General features: G+C 47.6%; 1 protein-coding gene across 6 annotated transcripts in view; it reads left to right on the plus strand.

Moving 5' to 3' along the window:
- Nucleotides 1-16,605, plus strand: part of LOC122399034 (obscurin-like) — a 34,024-nt gene that overhangs the window by 11,980 nt on the left and 5,439 nt on the right. For 4 of the 6 annotated variants that reach the window (XM_043399352.1, XM_043399353.1, XM_043399354.1 and 1 more), the window contains 20 exons: nucleotides 2,996-3,088; nucleotides 4,808-4,972; nucleotides 5,048-5,185; nucleotides 5,264-5,708; nucleotides 5,767-5,970; nucleotides 6,146-6,184; nucleotides 6,939-7,718; nucleotides 8,076-8,980; nucleotides 9,063-9,178; nucleotides 9,252-9,715; nucleotides 10,172-10,312; nucleotides 11,030-11,134; nucleotides 11,488-12,375; nucleotides 12,945-13,347; nucleotides 13,645-13,828; nucleotides 13,908-14,208; nucleotides 14,286-14,864; nucleotides 14,937-15,361; nucleotides 15,444-16,207; nucleotides 16,278-16,576. In XM_043399352.1, coding sequence (XP_043255287.1) covers nucleotides 2,996-3,088; nucleotides 4,808-4,972; nucleotides 5,048-5,185; nucleotides 5,264-5,708; nucleotides 5,767-5,970; nucleotides 6,146-6,184; nucleotides 6,939-7,718; nucleotides 8,076-8,980; nucleotides 9,063-9,178; nucleotides 9,252-9,715; nucleotides 10,172-10,312; nucleotides 11,030-11,134; nucleotides 11,488-12,375; nucleotides 12,945-13,347; nucleotides 13,645-13,828; nucleotides 13,908-14,208; nucleotides 14,286-14,864; nucleotides 14,937-15,361; nucleotides 15,444-16,207; nucleotides 16,278-16,576 — 7,438 coding nt within the window. The remainder of the gene's footprint in view (nucleotides 1-2,995; nucleotides 3,089-4,807; nucleotides 4,973-5,047; nucleotides 5,186-5,263; nucleotides 5,709-5,766; nucleotides 5,971-6,145; nucleotides 6,185-6,938; nucleotides 7,719-8,075; nucleotides 8,981-9,062; nucleotides 9,179-9,251; nucleotides 9,716-10,171; nucleotides 10,313-11,029; nucleotides 11,135-11,487; nucleotides 12,376-12,944; nucleotides 13,348-13,644; nucleotides 13,829-13,907; nucleotides 14,209-14,285; nucleotides 14,865-14,936; nucleotides 15,362-15,443; nucleotides 16,208-16,277; nucleotides 16,577-16,605) is intronic. The other 2 variants (XM_043399355.1, XM_043399358.1) reach the window with 2 other exon arrangements.

A 16,605-nucleotide genomic window follows, 5' to 3' on the forward strand; every position in this document is an offset into this window, starting at 1 on the left:
AAATTGCGTACAATGTACGATTGGGAATGTCTTCCAGGAGAACTCCACGTTGGATAATCTCGCCCATGCGAATCGGAGGAAATTTCGTAATTACGTAACAAGCGGGGGTAAGCGGGCGTCTGTCCAGCCCTCGAAATAGCTCGGTTTATTCTTGACGCGCGGAACATCTTTCGCCTCCTCTTGCTTATGCACGACAGTCTCGCGGCGAGACGCGTGCTTCGAAAAGAAAAGGAGTAAAGTGTCACGTTATCGGGCAGCAACGTCACGGTTCCTGTCATTACACGATGACAGAACCCTTGCTCGATGATAAAATCGACCATTCGTCGCAACGAGCTATGTACAGTGCGCAGTATCGCACTTCCGGACATGATTCGCGCTCCTTCGAACAGATAACGAGTGGAAAGGAGTGATCTTGATCAGTAACATATACCAGACGTCCTAGAAACTATCGACCATACTTTGAATTAACATTTAATACGCGTAAAAATAAAATTACCGCAAGTTATATTAAAATGTTCAAATGTTTTTAGGTTCGAAAAGACGTCGGTCTCGTTCCTCGGGGACAGTTACACGCTGAGCGGTTTGTAGCTGTTAGTATACACAACGATCGTAGGTGGACGGATCTATGTATATGCACTTCACTGTTTCGTTGTTTCACGTTCGTTATTCGGTTTTTTTCACATGATTCGACCCGTTATTTCTGGAACTTGACTCAAGAACTTCACACCTCGTGCGCGATCGCTTAATAGCGTGAAAATTAAAATTAGATTGCGCGATACTAGTTCGAACGTGTCCGATTTCAAAGACGTCTGGGCGTTAGGGGCATTCGAGTTTCACGTTGATTCGTATTTACGAGGCGCAACTGTCCCCTGCCGTGTGTTTCGTACACGTTCGATTACGCGTTTATTTTCGTCGCGTCCATTAAAACCCGTTGGACACGGAAAGGGTGTCCACCGCGGAAGAGACGGCAGATCGTGGATGGCAATAAGAATCGCGATCGGTCGCTAGTATTCTTATCTATCCATTTTCGTTCCCGAACGAGATCAGGCCACTCGTTAGAACGAGACCAGGGCAAATGAACAGAAGTAAAAGTCGCCCGCGATCCTGGCGGTCTTCGCGTCGCTACTCTGTGTGTTCATTCGTCTATTTTGTATTACATTCGACGTTAGGTTCAACAAACATGTCTGCGATTAAAATTTGGAAAATTTCTTTCGCGTTAATCTACCCGATATGATCCGAGGAAATGATTCTTTGCATAAAACTGAATCGATAGTGTGGAACAAATTTTTTCGTACGAGTCATCCTTTTCAATTAAATCGCTCTCGAAATTATGCGGAGCGCGCGCGCCTTAATTAGCGATTACTTAATGAATTACGTTAAAAATATCTACCATAATTGTATAGAATTTGTCGGAAATATTGTCTTAAAAATATTGACTATCTTTCACGATTAGAAGAAGCGCGTGAACTGTAATTAAAAGAGCTCCTCTGCGCGCCCCACGCGCAATCGAAATCAATTTCTTTGGAAACGAAGCCCCGTACGAGAAAATGTTATTCCACGTTTTGTGCTCAGTTTTTGAAGAGGAATCGCGTAGTATCAAAATTATGCCCTAAAATGTAGGTGGTCTATGGAACCGGTTCTTTTTTTCGATTCTCTTCGTCGCTGGAAGAATCCGTACGCGCGAAAAGTTTCGACTACAAGGTGCCCGCGATCCGGAGTCTGTTCACGTTGTTTTTGTGCGTGGTCAGTCCACGAGTTCGTCCGGCGTCTAAGTATAGCCGTGGCCGTATTGGTCTCCTGGCGGATGATTTTCGGTAACCACCGACTGTGGATCCCCCTCGAGGAAGAGACCTGGTCCAGTCTGCGACCAGCCACGGAATCCTCCTCGAATCGACCACTCGAAATACGAACAACCCAGTGTTTACCTCCCTTGACCTCAGTTAAGGTGCATCAGCCCTTCCGTTCGGTACCGTTCCTCCATCGACCGCGTATTTCCATCACCGAAACACCGTTTCACCTGATCACAATTCAAGTTCGACCCGGTAAATATCTCTACATTGCATCGAGAGGACTCTCCAATTTAGTGCTCGATCTTCGAAACGTTTGGTACCGAAAGAGTTCGTGAAATCTGTTCCTTTTCTGGCCTCCATTTATTTTTTTGTCAATCGACATTGTGAAACGACAGTGCGTTGGTAGTGACAGTTAAGCTGGATGTTTAGGATTAGTCCAGGATTATAGAGAATTTGAGCTACCTGGAGTAAGTAGAATGTCTGATCCAATACTCGCCGTTACTACTTTCAGAAATGATCTATCAATAGTCTATCTATACCGGCGCTCTGGAGAGCTTCGAACCAACATTTCTTTACCACGCAATCGTGACACGCTGTACGTCCGTAATCTGTTTAGAACGTTAATCCTAATGTTAGCTCGTGTTTGTTAGGTTTACCATTCCATCGATTATGGATAGTTGCGTGGAAAATCCAGTCATGTCCAAAAATACGCGTCTAGTCGTCCCGGTGTCGAATTACGGTACGAACAATTTCGTGATTCTATGAGGATGTATCTCTATAGATCTTCGAGATCGATACAATTGACTTAGATGGATTCGTGAAAATTAGCGACAGGGATTATGCGACAAAAAACAAATTGCACCGAGGCAAGGACAGGAAACGAGTATATAAATCTAAATATATTTGTACACAATCTGATTTTCCACGCGAAAAAGGGCAACGGTCCAGAAACTTTTGCACGTCGTTAAAGTTGCAATTTTAATACAAAATTTTTGTGTAATCGTGTCTAAAATTAGTGTGCAAACATGCATGGATCGGTTTACCGACTATTTACAATGTTTCTTCTATAATTAGAGAAATGCAGGCGTCGACGGAGGACCACGAATGACGGTCGAAACATTTTGCAATAAAGAGGTCATCGCTTAAAAAAAAAAATTATTTAAAACAAGATTCGAGTTTGAGAAAGTTCGACTGATTGTTTGCAGGAGCTGAGCCAGACTCTCCGTGACGACAAAAGTCTATCGGAACACTTGAAGCTTCCGATACAACGCATAAACGACTACCAGCTCCTGCTCAAGGTAAAACAAATCGAAACCTTTCCTCGAGTATCGTTTCTCGTGCCCCCGTTACGAAAAAGAAATTTGTTAGCGCCCGCGAATCCGCAACTGAAATACATTTCAAGGGTGTTTGACGGAAATACAACCGCGACCGAGTATTTCTCTTGAAAGCATTCCAGCAGGCTATGCATAAAACACCCGCATAACTGATCGTCGTATAAAGATGCCGCTGAAACGCGATAGGTCTCGTTGCGACGCTGAATGCTTTACGCGCCGTTTGGTATCAATCTTTCAAATTTTGTATACATTTTGTTGCAGGCGAGAAGCGAAACTGTTGCACAAGATTTACAGGCCACTGTGAAGCGTCGAAAACTAACGAAAAAGAGATTCTGCGGAAGATTATTATTGTCAAAATTAATTCAATATTATTATTACCGAAACGAAAAGGATTTAATCGGGGGTCAACGACCGCCTCAAAGCTGTGGATCTAGAACTTTGGCTAATAATCAATAACGATAGTAGGGCTTTATATTTGTAAAATATTGTTTCATTCGTTTCTATGTCACAAAATGATCGATGTTGAAAGAAACTGCGACTGTGCCGGTATTTAGAGAGAACTCATTTGATGACGGACACACAGCGACCTGTAAAATCCTGCACGTGACCTATATCCGTGCCCAAAATTTCACTTCTGTCAGACAAAAATAGCGCGGCGCTAAAATACTTTCCGGTTTGCCTTGAAAACGCGTACCGGAGGATCAACTGTTCCCTGGAAGTCCAACATACGTAATCTTTAGCAAATCGATCGCCCGTAACGTTATAGAAAATTAATTCGTCAGTGTAGACGGCCGACAACTATAATGTTTCGCTAATCTCGATACATGTTTAGCTAAGCGTGTGGATTACTTCGAGCAGAATCTGGGCCAACTGCCCGCGAAACGGAAACGGCAATTAACATCGGAAATAAATTCAAACGGCATTAAAATTGTCTCGTTTTCTATAACGAATCTGTCAAAAACATTCAACGTCGTTTAAAATCGCTAATGATACAACCATACCTCGTCAAACTCCATGGATCTTCTTGATCCATCGAATTCTGGATGGAAACACACCGATAGAGCGAAGCATGGAGTATTCTTAGCATCTTATATCGCTGTTTAGATCTTTGGATCACTTTACTTACAAGTATATTTTAATAATACAGTTTATTTATTTATTATTATTATTCGTAAGTAAATTCTTCGATTTGACAACGATTAACGGGTTCTGAGAAAGTGTTCCGAAGATCTGAACGCGCGATATAAATTGCCAAGAATATTTCATTCTATTAGTGCGTGTCTATGACGTCTCGCCATCGAGAATTCGACGCTGTCGTTTCTACACCCATGGCACGACCCGTAGGCATATAGATCAAGGAAAGCCACGGAGTTCGACGAGGTATAGTTGTAATACCGCGACAGAAGTTCGCTTCGTTGTGTGAGAACGAGTGGGCGCCGTACGGATTTAGCGAGCTAAAAACGGGTCATCTTCGCGACGCTTTATCCTTTCTCTCGCGGCTCGTCCATAGTAGAAAAACTTTAATATGGATCCGATCCAGAGAGGAAACTAAAAGTCATCGATTTTCGATATCGATGCCCGCCAACTCCCTAACTAAAATACAATCCATACTTATACCAATCTTTTATCTTTTATCTATGTGTATTGTCTGAAAATTTGAAGAATCTTTGCGATCGATTTCAGGAGCTGGTGAAGTATTCGACCCGACTAGGCGAAAACTGCGACGACCTCCAAAAGGCTTTGGAGTTGATGCTAGGTATCCCTCACAGGGCAACGGATAATAAATTCATAAGTAATATCGAAGGATACAAAGGGAACATACACAAGCTTGGCAGATTACTCACGCACGTTAGTAGACTCTAAGCTATTAATCAATTATGATCCATCTATAGAAACTCTAATGAAAATGCTTTGCGTTAATAGGAGTGGTACACGGTGATCGACAAGGACGGCAAGAGCAAGGAAAGGTACTTGTTTCTTTTTAAAGCTCGTATACTCGTCTGCAAGGTCAGACGAATATCGGAAGACAGATCAGTTTTCGTCCTGAAAGATATTATTCGAGTGAGTACGAGTCCTTTCATTTTTAACTACCACCGAGTCGCTCTGTACATTCCCAACAGTTCCGAATATCGATTTCAGCTGCCGGAAGTGGAGGTGAAGGATCATCCGGAGGATCTACGAACCTTCGAGCTACACTGTCCAACGAATCCTGCGTACCCGATCACTTTGGTAGCGCATAAGGATCCTGTGAAAGTCTGCTGGCTTAAGGAAATCCGACAGCACGCAAGCGACGTGGTGGCGCTCGCAGAACACGCTGCGGACGATTTGCAGTTAACCGAGTTGCCAGAAACGAAGGAGGAGATCAAAGGAAACCCAGGAAATCCAGGAAACCCGGGTCCTAAGAAAGAAGGGAACCCAGGACCCGAAGAGAAGGCGGCGGAGAAGAGGAAAGAGGGCAACCCTGACAATCCAGGGAATCCAGGAAACCCAGACAGCAAGAAAGCAAAGGTTGAGGAGGAGGGCGCAGACATGTCTCGAAGATACTCTGCAAGTCGATACAGCAGCTCTTCCAAAGTTGTGGAAGGTATGCTTCGGCGTTAGTCTCGATTGTTGACCATTTTGTAACTATACTACGTTCGCAGAGTACTCCTCGGTGTCTAGCAGCCGCAATGGCACGACCGCGTTCATGGAGTCGTCCAGCAGCGCGATGAAGATGGAAAGCTCGAGTTCCTACCAAGCTGGCGGTGCAGCTTCGGTGGAAACCAGGTCGAACGTGGGGAGGATCACCGAGGGCGGGATAGGAAAGCCTACGTTCGTAAAAACCCTCGAAGGCAGCAACGTCGAACGTAAGCTACGATCGAGTACTAGCCTTTACGCGATTCGCGGTGCAACCGAAAGAGACATTTAATGGGGAAATGAGTCGAAAATCTACCTCGTCATTGAATACAACTGAACAGACTCTTTTCGATTGCGAGCAGAGTAATCGATCACGTGACATAAGACACATTTTTACTGTTCTAGCGATACCAGAAAATAACGTGGCACTGATACACGCCGTAGGTAAAGTGACACGCAATTTGTCTACTATTCTGATCATCTACTGTACTGCGCACTCTTCTGTCAGTCTTCTGTCGTACCGTAGCATTGAAATATTCTCTATTATTCTTATATTTGTCCTTCCAGCTAGTAAAACGCTTCTACACGTTCCACTAGGCGGTTGGTCAAGCTTCACTGCTAATCCTAGATGTTGTTACAATCTATCGTTCCGCAAACTACACCTCACACGTTTCACTACACCGTTGCTACACTACTGTCGTCCATTCTGCACACTCATCGACTTAACACGATCTCGCTTTACTGTAATCTGTACTTTTTCAAGTAGCAACCTCTTTTTCAAGTACCTCTATCACTTGATCCGATTTTACGTAGGAAACTACATACTTTTGCACCTAATTCTTTCAGTGTTTAGCTGTTCCTACTTGTAGCACGCTTCCGTACGTCGATTAAGCAGACGAGATACCAGTAAACAACGATGTTACATTCATTAAGACACTGTTATTTTGTGTATATAGATCAAAGACGTAATACTTCAGTTTTGATCGCTGTCTTTGCCTTCGAATTTAGACTTATTAGGATTTGGACCCCTTAGAACTTTGTGCAAAGATTAAACTGATCCCCTTGAGTCTTTTGTACGATCAAGCACCGTTGTATATACATCATTGGCTAATAATTTGCCAACGACAACGAACGAGTGGGTCCTGCGACCCATTCGCCACTGTCATCTCGTTAAACTGATCGCTGTTTTTTCGCGCAGCCGGAGAAATGGCCACTTTCGAGTGCACCCTGTTGCAAACCGACTCGACTACGATGGTGCAATGGTTGAAGGACAACAAACCGTTGGAAGACAGACTGGCCGATCGCGTAACAGCATCCGCGGTTGGAAAAACCTTCAAACTCACGCTTCAAAATGTCCTCGAGTCGGATTCCGGTATCTACATCGCCCGGGCCATGAACAGCGACGGTCAATCCACTTGTACAGCCCAGCTTATCGTGCAACAACTGACCGCGGAGGAAAAGAAAGCCAGGGCGGAAGCTAACGCGCCCATCTTCTTGGTACGGCTCAAGGACACCGAACTGTTGGAGAACACCTACTTGCGTTTCATGGTAAAAGTAAAAGGAGACCCGAATCCTGACATGAAATTCTACAAGGACGACGCTTTGATCGACGCGAACCATTCGCGTATAAAAGTCATCGCCGAACAAGCCGACAAAGGCTTCTACGAGCTGGTGATCGCGGACGTGCAGAAGCAAGACGCTGGCAAATACTCCTGCACGGCGAAAAATCGATACGGTGAAGCATCCTGCGAAGCACAGGTCACCGTCACGGAAGAGAAGATGCTCTATTTCCCGGAAGGCGTCCTCGAGCCTGGTATGGAGCCCCAGTTCACCTGGTTACGCGATGGAAGACCGTTCGATCCCGAGGAACGATTCAAGGTGCTCTTCCAGGACAACGAGGACACTTTGGCGTTGGTGTTCCAACACGTTAGACCCGAGGATGCTGGTCTCTACACGTGCGTCGCCCAGACTAGCACAGGTAATTCCGTAAACCATCGATAAGTACCGACTAAATGCGAATTTAGTATGTGTTTGAAGGAATTCAATATGGCGTACCTTGCTACCATATTTCACAGTCGTTAAACTGCAATGTCGTGTTAAATCTTCGTCGCTTCGACGTCTAATGTGCTGTTCAACTTTGTCGGGAAATGGTGTCCTCTGCCAAGCCTAACTAGTTCAGGCTTTAAATGTTTGATGAATGCAAGTCGTATCTTTCTATTTTTGGAACTCAGCGTTGGTTGTCGACGAGATACTCGTCTTTGCGAGACTCGAGGATATTGTTCCATAAAATGAAACCGTAATGTTAGCTTGTTACTTAGAAAATTTTAATTTGCAGGCAATATCAGCTGCAGCGCGGAGTTGACGGTCCAAGGGGCGGTGAACCAGTTGATGAAGGACCCGGAGAGGCCAAAGCTCGCTTCGGAAGCAAGACATTCGGAAGTGAGCGCCGGCGGGTCGGCGATGTTGGAGCTTCAGATCAGAGGTTACCCGAAGCCTGACATCAAGTGGACGAAGGACGGTAAGGAGATCGTCGCTGGTGGAAGGTACAAGTACCTTTGGGAGGACGAGGAGTCCATGTCTCTGGTGATCAAAAACGTCACGGCGAAGGACGCTGGCATCTACTTGATCAGAGCTAAGAACGAGCTGGGCGAGGATACCACGCAGATCGAATTGATCGTCAAGTCCGCGCCGAAGGTCATCAAGAAACAGACGGACTTAACGGCCATCGTGGACGAAACGATGACTATGACTCTGCAGATCGAAGCTACACCTTTGCCCGAGGTGAAATGGTACAAGGACGGCCAAGAGATCACAGAGAACAATCGTATAAGCATCGTCAAAGAAGAGAACGATATGTACAAGCTCGTTATAAAGAATGCTCGATTGGAGGACGCGGGATCCTACTCGATCGTCGCCCGTAACGACGTGAATCAAACGACAGAGATATGGAAAGTGAGGGTGATCAGTCCGCCCAAGATCAAGAAGGGACTGGGCGAACCACAGGTCCTCAGCGAGGCTGATACTCTAACGCTATTCGTGGAAGTTGAATCCCAAGTGCCAGCTAACGTCAAATGGTACAGGGATGGACAGGTCGTCGTGCAGGATACTCGTATCAAGATACTCAGAGAAGGAAACAGGTTTGGTCTGAAGATCATGGGTGCACTGGGAGAGGACGCGGGTGTCTACAAAGCGGAAGTCACTTCCGAACACGGTGTGGTGTCGGATGAAACCAAGATTCAGGTGAGAGAAAGAGTTAGATTCTACTTATTTATTCCCTGGCGCTTAATACTTGGATAGATTAATAGATTTCTCGTTTCTTTAGGTACGAGGTGTCCCGAGATTCAAAACGAAGATGAGCGACGTGACGGTGAACGAGGGAGACTCGAACATAGAGTTCCTCGTGGAGGTAGATGGCTTCCCGAAACCGAGCGTCCACTGGTACGTCTAACGCAAAATCTATCGAACCGTCTGCTTTGCAAAGTTATCCTTAAACGCATGTTCGCGTCAACAGGTATATCGGCGACGTGGAGATTACAGAGAAGCGCAAAGAGTTCACTCGCACCGAGGATGGCGATTTTTGCAAACTGCAGATCTCTACCGCCAAGACCGAATTGAAAGGGACGTACACGTGCATGGTGAAAAACGAGTACGGCGAGACCAAAAGCAGCTCGACGCTGACGGTGAAAACCAGGCCCAGACTGATAAAGAAGCTGTCCGACCAAAGGATCAAGGAAGGCGATACCTTGAAGTTGATATTCGAAGTGGCTGGCACGCCAGATCCCGAGGTGAAATGGTTCAAGGACGGCCAGGAGGTGTCCACGGACGCTAGGATCAAGATCACGAGGGACAGCAAACGTCAGGAGAGCTACGACCTAACGGTGACGTTGGTTAAGGGCTCCGACGGAGGTGTCTACGAGGTTCGAGCCGAGAACGAGCTCGGCTACGTCACCAGCAAGAGCAAGGTCATCGTGATGAGTAAGGATTCGACTCGTTTTCGCACCTTCTATAAAACGGGGCTCGATTGTTGCACTGCTCCATCGCTGTTCGATCTCTGGGACATTGATTATCAATTGCAAATTCAGAGTCGATGGAGCAGTTCTTCAAGCACCCATATACTTAATTTTTTGAGACCCGCCAGCGAACCATGCGTGTAGAGTACCAGCCTTCAGTGAGTACCGAACCAAAGGTACGGTTTCGTTTTCGATTTGTTGTTCGACGAAAGAGAATAACAAATATTCTCACGTGTCTACCTGTCTTTATGTCTTTCTATACGTGTCCATGTTCGTTGTCTTTTCGAAAGTACTCTCACTATACACTTGTACCCTTTTTATGTATCGATCGCTTTACCAACCGTGATCACACGTTAATAACGACGCTCGATCGAAGGACTTTGTGAAACCCCGTCCCAATGTGTGTGTGTAAATTTCATAGCGAAAACGGAGGAGAGCGTCGAGGAAAAGACACAGACGATCGAGAAGATCACGGTAGAGGAAGAGGAGACGATGGTGCAGAAAGTCGAGGAGGAGGACGTCGGCGCGAAGGTGCAACAGGCGGAGGAATCGGGACCGGAAGGTAATCCAAGGATCGTAGAAAGAACGATCGTCAATAATGCGGTAAAATGAACATAGAGTGCAAAAAGAGTGAGCTGTATAGAAAGATTTCAGTCTGCTATAGTATACGCTTCGAAGCCTGTATCTGTGTCCTGCGATCGACGCGAGATATTTTGGTAAGAACATTTTTAAACGTTCGGGGAAACGTGCCGCGGTTTTTTCACGCGCTTCGACACGTCGATTTTTAATTGTAAACGGCCTACGGCGATGTTTCTTCTTGAAAATCTTCAAACTGTTAATTCAAAATGTTATATTCATGTACAGTTATATATATCAGCGTAACACACGTATAGATCACAGTATTTTCATCTTGAAGCACTGTTTTTATAATCAAATAATAAATAACTCTTTTCTTGTTGAGATCGACACAAAAAAACATTGTCAACATCGCCGTGGACCAGGCTATTAATTAACCAAAACATCACTGCTCCGAGAATTCGTCTTTTTTTGAAACCCAAGCGCGAGCTTGAGGCGATTTGTTAACATTTGACTGGCGAGTTTTTTTTTGTAATTCGTCGGACTTTAACATCGCAACGCTGACATCCGTTGTCAAAAGGCAAACTCTGTAACGGTTGTTCGAACAGCCTCCGCCGATAGCTGTTAAGTTTGAGAGAGATATGGCTGGTGTTTAGCGTAGACGTAGATCGTAGCCCAAACAACTATCTCTGATAACTCTCAGGTCGAGTGAAACTGGAGACACAAAACGTCCAAGTAACGCGGGGCCAGGGTGACACGATTACGATCTCAGTGGCCTCCACGACGACCCACGAAGCTATCCTCACAGGTAATATCGCACACGCTGAAACATTCACGATTCACACGCGTAACCGTCGTCGCGGGCGCGGATTTTGTGACCCCGAGCCTTCGAGATCAAAGTTACCGCCTTAGAAACGAATTGCCAAGCTTGGAACGTTAAAAGAAAATATCGGAAGCGTCACAAAATCCGCCGAGCACGTTAGCAAATAACGCCACACCGAACAGAGCTTTCACGAACCTCGGACGGAGTGTAAAAGCGGTTATGCGAGTGGCGACAGCCTCGAAACGACGGACCATGTTCCTCGTTGCGCCGAAAAGGTCGTCTCCCCTGTAGTAGAGTTTAAGTAAAAGGTAATTGGTGACTAGCCAGGCCGTTCGCAGGTCCCGATGAGAGCCACACGATCAGCAAGATGACCGCGACAAAGGTCGAGTGCCAGGAGATGCACTCCGACGGTCCTCGCGTCGAGGAGATCGGTTCGTACAGTTACACCGTGCAGGAGGAGACCGTCCAGAAGCCTCAGAACGGTGTACTGATCGAGGAGTTCTCGGAGGCTAGCGAGGATAACAGAACGAAGCTCCAGGTGAACCGCGGCGTGTCGATCGTCTCGGTGTCCGACGATGAGTCGACGTTGAAAGGCATCTCCAGGGACGTGAGCACCGACGACATGCAGTGCGCGGAATTGACGGATGATCTGAAGCTGACGAACGGATCCTACGAGGAGCTCAATGGGAACGGGATCGAGGAAAGGACCCTGGAGGACGCGAGACCCTACAGAGGCACTCTGCTGGCGGAGACCATAATCGAGGAACGATCGCTGGAGGAGTCGCCGTCGGAGAAGTCGAGCCAAGAGACGGTGCAACAGTCCAGAGTCGCTGTGCTCGAGGATTCGGGTCTCTCCAAGCACAGCTTGAAGATTAAAAGAGGATCGTTGTCCGAGCAGGCGGTCGAGACGACGCTGGATCAGCCGCAGACGCCCACGATCGAGGAGAGCAAGCTGACGAAAGAGAGTATGAAGATCGAACGCGTCGACTCGATCGCGGAGGAACGTCGAGCGTCCGTTCAGAACGGCCTGTCGAGGCAGAGCTCCAAGCTAGAGAGAATGGACTCCAGAGAGTCGATCAGATCGACGTCGAGGCAGAATTCGTTGAAGGCTGCCCTCAGCGGCGACGAGGAGGCCGACGAGGAGCTCGAGGCTCTCCTGAGCCGCGTGAAACGTCAGCGAAGCGTGCTCGACGATATCCTTGAAAAGGAATCTAACAGAGACTCAGGTACGACTAGGATTGTTCCATCGGACGAGTCTCGGATGGGATTGGTATTCTTGTACAGGCTTGGTTACCAGCACGATTCTCTGTTCGCACTGATATGTCTCCTATCCCATTGTAACCAGATCAGATTGTCGTTTTAATAGCTGTGTTTGGCCGCCTCTGAACGCTAACACTAAACGTCCAGCAACGTTTAATCTATCCAAGCTGGAAGCTTGCAATCGCAAGATCATGGTCAACGGGGATAGATTAAATCTTGTTGGCGTGTCTGTACCCAACCCAAAACACTCACTGCTTCCAACATAAGATCAGTCGAGCATGGCCAGGTCCCTCGTCGTTCCAGGTGAGTCGATACAAACGATGCTAGACAATCAAATATTATCCTTGATCGATATTACAACCAGTATTCCAGTATTAGCAAAATTGTCTAGCATTCGTAGAGAATAACAAAGCAGCACGTGGCAAGCGCAACGACGCATTAGTTGCACGGCAAAGGAACGAATTGAACGAATTTTTAGATCCCTCATAAGCTTCACGCGCGAGGATCCATCCTAATCTGTTCGTTTCTCGTTTAGCGCCGCCTCACATCCTCAGCGCGACTCTCTCCGATCGAACGATCTACGAGAGCCAGAAGGTCCTGTTCGAGATCAAGGCCACGGGTTTGCCGAGGCCGGATGCCAAATGGTTCAAGGATGGGAAACCCCTGAGATCCGGGGATCGTATCAGGATCGCAGCTTCCGGCGAACTCTACTCGTTGGAGCTGAGCAAAGCGACGCTGGAAGACGAGGGCATCTACTCGTGCATGCTTACCAACAAACTCGGCGAGGACACCTCGGAAGGGTACCTGGAGGTTGGCACGATCGACGAACTTCGCAGGCCCAAGTTCCTCCAACCTCTGAACGACGTGGACGTGGCCAAAGGAAAGTCTGGGGAATTCAAGGCCACGTTCACAGCGGATCCTATTCCTGACATGGCATGGTACGAGGAAACTTTTAGAGACTTTTTATTATTCATAGAAATAACTTACTCTCTGGTAACGTCGAAGCATTGTTCTACAATTTAAATCTTTCAATCTTCAACACAAATCACTTTATTATTTAAATATTACAATTATAATTAAATATTATTAAGTATTATAATTAAATATTAGAAAATTATTTTCTCCCATTCATTGCGTCATATAGTATGGAACAGGTACGTTAATTGACATCTCCAAACCATTTCTCTAAACGACGAGCAATAATTTGTTAAAGTTACCCTTATTATTTTGTAAAGGTACTTCATGGGTGAAGAAATCTCGACCGACGACAGCCGGCTGAAACGCACCGTGGAGAACAAACCAGCAGCGGACAAACTGACCGAGACCACGGTTACTCTGGGTGTGCCTAAGTGCGCGAAAGGAGACACCGGCGAGTACACGCTAAAATTGAAGAACAAGTACGGCGAGGCAGAGTCTAGCGTTAGTAGCGTAATTTGTATAAAATGGAAACCGATATCTGTAACTATTGTTTAACGAGACGTTTAATCGACGTTATCAGGCTTTCCTGAACCTGTTACTGCGCCCGGAGATCGAAGAATTCGAAGACGCCACTGCACCCGTCGGGGACTCGCTCGAATGGGAAGTAATCGTCAAGGGGAACCCGAGACCGGACATCACGTGGACGATGAATGGCCAGGTTCTGGAAAAGGGAGACAGGTTCGATTTCATGGAGGACAAACGCAACAACAAATTCACGCTCATCATCAAGAGCGTCGAGGTAGAGGACGGTGGAGTTTATACTCTCCATGTTAAGAATTACCTCGGTGAAGCTACTGCGGAGGCAAAGCTAACGCCGCACAGTAAGTGCTCCAAAAATATAAAAAAAAGTTTCCAACCGTTAGATCACCTGCGTTGAATAAAATGTGACTTTCCATAGCCGAGACACCGACCTTCCTGAAGGAGCTCGCCAGCGTCGAGTGCAAGGACCGCGAGGACATAGAGATGAAGATCCGCGTGACCGGTATCCCGAAGCCAACGGTCGTCTGGTTGCAAGACAACGAGGTGATCAGGGAAGACAGCCGTCATGAGATAACCACCACCACAGAAGGCACTGTGGACAGCACCTACTCCATCAAAACGTTCTCCCAGAGCGACGTTGGCACCATAAAGTGTCAAGCGACGAACGTCGCTGGCAGCTCGCAATCGGCTTGCCAATTGAAGATGAAAATGATCACGCCCACGTTTGGACAAACTCTGCCAAGGTCGACGGAGGTCGACGAAGGCGAACCTCTGGTGCTTAAAGCTATGATAGACGGCAGCCCTGCTCCTGAAGTTTCCTGGTTCAAGGACGGGGAGAAGATCGTTCCGGACGAGCACGTGAAGCTCGAGACGCTTCCCGACGGCACCACCAAGCTCACGATCGACAACGTCAAACCGACGGATTGCGGAGCTTACAAGCTCGTCATCTCCAACTCCACCGGCGAGCACGCTTCGTTGTGCGCCGTCGCGATCAAACGTAAGCACAGACCTTGTACAATATCGCGTACCGCTTATCAAATGTACAAACTTTTGTATCATTAAATTACAGCTGAGAGAAAGAGACCATCTTTCTCGAAACCGTTGGAGGACATCAAGGCGATCGTGGGACAACCATTGAAATTAGAAGCCCAAGTAGTCGCCTTCCCGAATCCACAGGTGCAATGGTTCAAGGATGGTATACCGTTGCGACAGGCCAAGGAGATATTCTTCATGAACGAACCGAACGGTCTGATCGGTCTGAGGATCGACAGCGCTCGCCCGGAAGATGCTGGCACTTATTCGATGACTGTCTCCAACTCGCTCGGCGAGATCACTGGCACTGCAAAGATCGAGGTCGAGGAGAAAGAGAAACGACCAGAGTTCGTCGGTAGTCTTCAACCCCTAACCGTGGTTGAAGGCTTCCCGGTGAAGATGGAGGTCAAAGTTCTGGGTAAACCGGCACCGGCGCTTCAATGGTTCAAGAACGGAGAGGAGGTTCGTTCGATAACGTAGTGTGTACCTGTATTTTCCTTGTTACAAAACACTGAGAGTCTAAGAGTCCTCTTCGCGTTCACAGATCATACCCGATGGACACCGTATAAAGACCGTCGGTCTGCCCGATGGAAGCCAAGCGCTGATCATCGAAAGAGCCACGCCAGAGGATGCAGCCGACTACCAGGTCGTAGCAAGCAACACGGAGGGTACAGCCTCGTGCAAAGGAACCATCAGCATAATGAACAAACTCCAGCCCGACGTCGCGGAGGAGAAGCCAACATTCGTCAATCCAATGCGAGACGCGAACGTCGAGGAGGGTCAACCATTGAATCTCTCCGCCTCGTTCGTGGGCAACCCGATACCGGAAGTGAGCTGGACCAAGAATGGCACGCCTGTGCAACCCTCCGAGCGCGTTACCATCACCTGCGACGGAAAGAAGACGGAATTGGAGATCAATCCCTCCGAGCCCAAGGACGCCGGTGTCTACGAGTGTCGCGTGACGAATCCACTGGGTCAGGACACTGCCAAGGCGACGGCCAGCGTCAGAAACATCTTCCAGACGCCGAGCTTCACGCAGAAGTTCACCGACCTCCAGCAGCTGCCGTCGTTCGACGCGAAATTCCCAGCGCGCGTCACCGGCGTCCCGCGGCCAGACATCACCTGGTACTTCAACGACAAACCGATCTTGAAGGACGACGACAAGTACAAGATCAAGCGCGATGGCGACGCTTGCTGCTTGTACGTGAAGGACTGCACGTACGGGGACGCTGGCACTTACAAGTGCAGGGCGAGCAACAGAAGCGGCGAGGCGGAATGCGCGGCCAATTTGGCCGTGGTCGACAAGATGTAAGTGGTTTGAGTGAGATTGATCCTATTTTTAAGGACAGGCTTTGTCAAATCTATGCTTCGTTTCCAGAGGAAAGATGCAGAAGATCGAGCCTCCGTCGTTCTTGAAGAGGATCGGCGATTGCGAGGTGTACAGAGGAATGCCAGCGAAATTCACAGCCTGCATCACTGGCTACCCGGAGCCCGACTTCGAGTGGTACCGCAACGGGGACAGACTGTGGCAGACCGACAGAATCAGGATGGACCAAGAGGGCAGCCTGCTGCGTTTGACGATAGCCAATATCGACGAATTGGACGCGGGCAAATACGTGCTGAAGATAGTGAATCCTCATGGCGAGGACTCCTGCAGCGCGGAATTGATTTACGAATGTAAGCGTGCTCCTAACTGGTCTCTGAAG

This window comes from Colletes gigas, unplaced genomic scaffold (genome assembly GCF_013123115.1).
Source record: "Colletes gigas isolate AHSC1104 unplaced genomic scaffold, ASM1312311v1 Colletes_gigas_Sc00012, whole genome shotgun sequence".
Classification (NCBI taxonomy): domain Eukaryota; kingdom Metazoa; phylum Arthropoda; class Insecta; order Hymenoptera; family Colletidae; genus Colletes; species Colletes gigas.